The 6,173-nt window shown below is 44.2% G+C and overlaps 1 protein-coding gene across 4 annotated transcripts; it reads left to right on the top strand.

Moving 5' to 3' along the window:
* The first annotated feature begins 51 nt into the window (after positions 1 to 51).
* plpp5 (phospholipid phosphatase 5) lies at positions 52 to 4,186 on the top strand. Of its 4 annotated transcripts, none has more exons than XM_077019850.1 (8): positions 52 to 272; positions 964 to 1,091; positions 1,444 to 1,552; positions 1,748 to 1,838; positions 1,984 to 2,047; positions 2,563 to 2,687; positions 2,909 to 3,079; positions 3,604 to 4,186. In XM_077019850.1, the coding sequence occupies exons 1-8, from the start codon at positions 168 to 170 to the stop codon at positions 3,768 to 3,770; spliced, it is 960 nt and encodes a 319-aa protein (XP_076875965.1). In that variant the 5' UTR covers positions 52 to 167; the 3' UTR covers positions 3,771 to 4,186. The 4 variants fall into 4 exon arrangements, with proteins under 4 accessions (XP_076875965.1, XP_076875964.1, XP_076875966.1 ...); XM_077019849.1 differs by having other exon boundaries at positions 52 to 335; XM_077019851.1 differs by having other exon boundaries at positions 100 to 258.
* The last annotated feature ends 1,987 nt before the right edge of the window (positions 4,187 to 6,173 follow it).

Genomic DNA, 6,173 nt, shown 5'->3' with positions numbered 1-6,173 from the left:
CGTTGTTGTGGCAGCATGTAATGTTTTTAACGACCTCTAGATGGCGCGCATAATGTGACGTGTAGATGTGTCTTCCTTTTAGCTAGTCCGGTCTCTCCTCATCTCGGGTAGACGATAATATTTACGGCATACGGCACTTTAATGATGTTGGATAATGTTATTAATACATGGTAGACAGCGCGAAAAGCTTATCAAGCGGCTGCTTTCTACGGCCGACGAAGAGGCGTGGGTTTAGACCTAAACGGGGCGAAAGAGAAGGTCTGTATGAAAGTGTGCGTGTCAGACAAAAGACGGAGATGGCTGCAGTACCATGTTTGCGGAAATGTTCGCTTATAGTAAGATATGAAACGGATGTGGCTCGTGCGTCCGGGAGAGCGCGAGCCTTCCGCCTCCCGAGTGTCGTCGTGGTGCTGGTGGTGATGCTGTCCGGCTTTTTCTTTCGCTCTGTCTGAAATGTCGAATCACACTTCCGCAAGGGTCAAAGTCTTGAAACGTGTCTTTTTTTGTTTTGTTTTGTTTTTTTACGTGGGATGTTGACTTATCACATACTAAACTCTTGGTTCCTCGAGAGAGCTTCCACCTCTCACATTGGCTGGGTTTTTATTACTATATTAAAAACTACTAGCTACTTAAGGTGACGGTTAAAATTTTTTTCTTCTCGTCGGTGCTGTCAGATTAATTCATTGCTTGTTTCGAGGTGGAAGTTTTGTTAAGTTTACAACCTTTATAGATGGAATGTCTGACATTAAGACCTGATATGGGTATCACTTCCTTTCTGGCTTATTTTCACAAACCTCAAAACTGTCCGTTTTTATAGAGAATGCCACAGCCATTCCTATTGGACAGTTATGAGCATTTTCTCAATTTGTCAAACTAACAGTAAGACATCCTGAACTATGAAATACCAATCAGGAGATTTGATGACCAAACAATTGAAAACGGCTGTATTCCCGCTCCATTCAGAACGTAGGTGGAGTGTACACAGGTGGTGTGCATGCCAGTGACAACCTTCACCTGAAGATGAGGAAGACGTTTGATAATGGGTTCATTGCTGAAGTAGCAGTCCGTTTGCTTCTGTTGGTGGTGTTCATGTAAGTCATTCTGCCCAGCTAGTGTTTACCTCATTGCATGAGCATGAAACTCTGTGTTAAATCAGTTATTTGACTGTGCTGGTGGTTCACATGCATCTCACAGCAGACATTCTGGTCCCCCCACCTCCCCCTTTTTTATTTTTTTACAAACTTGGGTTATTCCAGCTCAGATACAGCCCACAACAGACAGGTTGTCAGATAGTACTGGAAGTAGAAATACTAAACACAGTCTGGGTGATCTGTGTTCAGGACTCAGAAAACGCTCTGGAACCATTATGAACTGGTCGGGTCCTTCAGCCCAGTATGAGCACTGGTGCTGAAGGTCCACAGCTTATTCCGTCTGTGCTTTCAGAGTGACCGAGAAACTCTCTCCGTTCAAGCGGCACATACAACCGGAGGAGCTTTGGCTCTACAAGTTTCAGCATGTGAAGGATGACCGTGTTCCCACGTCCCTCATGTTTGTGAGTGTGTGCTCCCCTCCGTGCTGGGCTCCCCTGGAGGAGCCCTGCTTGTCATTTGTTTTCATTGAGCAGGCGTGTCGTGCTGCTGTAGGTGATTTTCTCTTTTTTTCTTCTCCTTTCTCTCTTCCCAACTCCCCCTCTCCACTTCCCTCTCTCGTTCCCTCTCCCCAAAACAACACCCCCTTCCCCTTGCAGAGTATCGCTCTGTTCACGCCACTGGCCACCATACTCCTCTTTGGGTTCCTGAAGCAGACCGAACCGGGCGACACCAAGGAGGCTTCCTTAGGTGAGACCCGCTGAACACGGGGACTTGAGAACTGAAGTTGGCAAACTATCGTAGAACTGTTCAACACTGTAGGTTCATTGTAGAAAATCATGGGAAGGTATTCCACATCCCATGTTTGCTCAGAGGTGTGTGTGTGTGTTTTCAGCTGTTACATTGACTCTAGTCCTGAATGGAGTTTTCACTAATGCTGTGAAGCTGGCAGTAGGAAGGTAAGACATGACACGTGACCTCTGACCTCTAACCCGTGTGCGCCCCAGTGTCTGTCTACAGTCTAGTGTGAGTGCAGCGCAGTGTATCACTGGCCTATGTAGCAAATATCTGTGCAGCCAACATTTGTTTCTGGATATCGTCGCCATAGTTCCCAGTCTTAGGGACAGCGGACTTCATAAGTCTGTTGTCTTTATGAAAAGGAATATTCTAGTTTTTCAGTCTAATGTCTGTTTACTGTGTCCAGAGCATCGTTAGGTATGCAACAAGGAGATCAAAGCTATTATCTGGTGTCTCTTACAAGTGTTTCATGTCAATGAGTTTTCATTTCTCTCCCTCTGAATATTCTGAAAGTGTCAAATATTATTATTATTATTATTATTATTATTATTATTATTATTATTATTATTATATTTTTACAATAAATGACCATACGCTCCAGTTGCTTTAGAGATTAGGTTGAAAAATTATCCACACCAGCTGGCAAAGCGTTTTCCTCCCTGCTCTCTTCTCCCAGGCCACGACCCGATTTCTTCTACCGCTGTTTCCCAGACGGGCAGATGAACCCAGAGCTCCTCTGTACCGGTGACCCGGATATGGAATTGGAAGGGAGGAAGAGTTTTCCCAGCGGACATTCTTCCTGTGAGTCGAAAAAAAAATCAAGCGGAACAATTTCAGGATGCAATTTAATCCATTGCTTCTTATCCATAGTACTTCTAAACATACAAGTGTGCCATACAAGTCCGGTGGCATGAAGGAGATGCAATATGTACAGTGTAACTCTGAGTTGCTCAGGACCTCTTTCGTGAAGCCTGTACTGTGAGCGACCACTTAAGCTGAGCTGTGTTCTGCTCTATGTCCAGTCGCATTCGCAGGTCTGGGCTTCACCGCCCTGTACGTGGCTGGGAAGCTGCAGTGTTTCAGCGTCTCGGGCCGAGGGAGAGCCTGGCGTCTGTGTGCCTTCCTCACCCCGCTGCTCTTTGCCATCATGATCGCCCTCTCCAGGACCTGTGACTACAAACACCACTGGCAAGGTGACGCGCTTGACCATGTCTTACACTTGGCGAGAAGATGCCCACTGGCATGTTCCTTGCAGTGAGAACTTTTTTTTTTCCCAAAGAGGTCACAGTAAATGTACTGCCAGACTTTTCTTTCACTTAGCAGTGATCAAAAATAAATGTTTCATTCGCTCATGCAGAAGACATGTCAAAAGTATAGGGATTTTTTTCAGTTTGATTTCAATGATATCAAATAATGTAGCAACTCCATTACAAATATCACGTGAGCTACAACCATTAACATCCATCACAGCAGGTCTTGTACTGCATTGGCTCAAAGGTTTTCCCCTCTCAGACTGTTTTGTTAAATATATGCAACAGATGCTCTCGAATCACCAACAGTCTCGTACCTCCCAACACCTCCCCACACTGTCACCTTCTTCACTTGTAAATTATGTCTGTGCAATTCCCAACACCTTTTGATAAGAGAATGTGTCCCACGTGTGTGTTTCTGTGGTAACCAGCCCCGACACGCTGTCTGTGTTTGCTAACCCCCACAGATGTGCTCGTGGGTTCTCTGTTGGGTCTGGCCTTTTCCTACCTGTGCTACCGGCAGCACTACCCAGCGTTGAGTGACTCCGACAGCCACAGACCCCTGCGTCTCCGCCCGGCTGAGGCACCGGTGCAGGAACGCAGACATGCTGCAGGATACCTCCTACCGATGTAGGCGTGTGACCACCACCAACTGCATGGGAGGGGGGTGTTCCCTGGGGATACACCGGCCCCATGCACAGCACTTTAGATCATGAAGTGTGTGTGTGTGTGTGTGTGTGTGTGTGTGTGTGTGTGTGTGTGTGTGTGTGTGTGTGTGTGTGTGTGTAATGTGTACAGTTTGTGACCTACAGGTGCAATTCTCCTCTGTTAAGTTTTAGACACTCAAATCAGATGGTTTGTGTATTGTAGTAAGATGGTGTTAGGAACTGTATTGGGCTTTAAGGAGCTTTGGGTTTGTGTGACAGAAGACAGCACAAGACAGCACTTGCTCTTGGGTTTGTTTGGAACTGCAGAAGATGTATCAACAACATCTATGTCCCTTAGTAACTGTGTTTATGAAGCTGTCTGTCAATAAAGGTTGTATCAGTGCAGGTGGGTTGGTTTTAAATTCATTAGTACATGTCTCTTCACCAGACCTCAATAGGTGAAATTCAGGTCTACAGACCACCTGTGAGAATGTTTTACCTTCACCTTACCTTCATTTGTGACATTTTGAAAGACTAGGTGCTTTAATACATCTGCTGTTTTACCCAGCCAAATTATACTTTCTAGTCACTGCATTAGAAACATCTATTGTGTAGGTCTATCTCATTGGTCTACCAGGTACTTAGTAAACAATCCTCCATGTCGTGGTCAGTGGTTAGTTTCAGATTATAGAGCCATTGTGCTCAGGGTGATCTGTCTTGAATGTAGACTGCCACCTAAGTATTATCTGGCCAGCAATACGTACTGCAAAGTTAGTTTTTATTTTTTATTTTTCCTCTCTTTTTTTTTTTTTTTACTAATTCATGAGTTATTCAAAAGAAAAGTTTTTTTACTTTTTCCCTTTAAGTAGTGCACCAAAAAATGCAGTGTCATATTTCAATTAGCAGACAAACATGGGTCTAAATGAAACTTCCAACTTCAACATTTCATTAAAATACAATTAACAATAAAATGTTGTCTGCACAGGACGATATACCGTTAGTCTCCCTTAATGGATATTCGAACGTGGAACAGGCAGGGGCGCAGATGGCACTGGGGACGGGGGGGGGGGGACATGTCCCCTCCAGATTTATATTGACCCCATCCGAAATGTCTCTTCTCTCTCTCTCTCTCTCTCTCTCTATATAATATTGTATTGTACAGCTTGGTCCCCCTCACTTCAGAATTTCCATCTGCACCCCTGGGAACAGGTGAAAGTTCCCTTAAAACAAGAGTTGGTCATATGTGGCCATGAATGACTAGTTGTGACAGCAGATCGGATATCTTTAACATTGCTGCTGACAGAACATTTGGAGATGGTTATGCATCGCAGAAATATTTATATTAGATACTTGACACAATACTGTATTAATCTAGATGAATCTTTTCTGAAATGTTATTAGAAGGGGTGTGTCCCAGAACTGCTGTACCCACTGTTTTCACCTCCCTCGAACAGCGCCCCCGAACGGCGACTAGTGGATGGTCATCAAGAGGTCGATTGGTTTGTTCAACACAGCTGTGACTCTAAACAACAGTAACGAGGAAAGTATATGAACAACAGACTGAATACTTTCAAATCCACTCCTAAGACTGGTGCACATTACAAAGTGGCCAGTGAGGTTTGTTAGGTTTTCTGAAATCGCCTCTAGACGTAGATCAGAGCCTTCAGGGTTCATTAACAGGCTTCTATTCTAACTCAAAATGTGTTCAGCCCTCAGTGTTCCGTAGCTGCCAGGACAACAGATTCACTGCACACGAATGTCATGAAGGAGTTTAATGATAACTCCTGTAGTTAAATAGAGAAGAAAGAAGATGTGTCAACACAATTGGGTAAGAATGATAAAAATGTGTATGATTGGTGTTCTTATCAGCAGAGGAGATACAATAGACTGGATGTAGGGGTAATGGAAGAGGAGAGAAAGAGAGAGAGACACGGACACACCGATAAGGGAACGAACCGAATGTCAGTGTTCTGACTGAGGGTCACATCACATTCCCTTACAGTATGCGTTTGGGGTTTGTATTAAACTCGTTTATTAATGTACCGTAGAGCAGAACATTAATGTTTTTAAAATCTCTAATTCCGAGACGCGATGTGCTGTAACCAGGCGTCGTCCTGAGGAGTCGCTAAAGAGCGAAGGAGCATATCCAATTCAACGGGAAAAGATGAGTTGAGGAACACGTCCAATCAGGAGGTATCACTAAATGAGAAATAATATTCTTGAATGTAGTCACACAACACGCAGAGACAACTCCCATACAGCTGCGACCAAAAGAAAAGGACAGACACCTGTAAGCTTGCTTAGAATCGTTTTATTCTGTGAGATCAAGTGAGCCCTTCTGTATAAACTCTCCACATGCAAATATTCAGATAATTTAGTTCCAGAGTATG

This window comes from Brachyhypopomus gauderio, chromosome 10 (assembly GCF_052324685.1).
Source record: "Brachyhypopomus gauderio isolate BG-103 chromosome 10, BGAUD_0.2, whole genome shotgun sequence".
NCBI lineage: Eukaryota > Metazoa > Chordata > Actinopteri > Gymnotiformes > Hypopomidae > Brachyhypopomus > Brachyhypopomus gauderio.
This window is presented reverse-complemented; position numbering and strand designations above follow the sequence as displayed.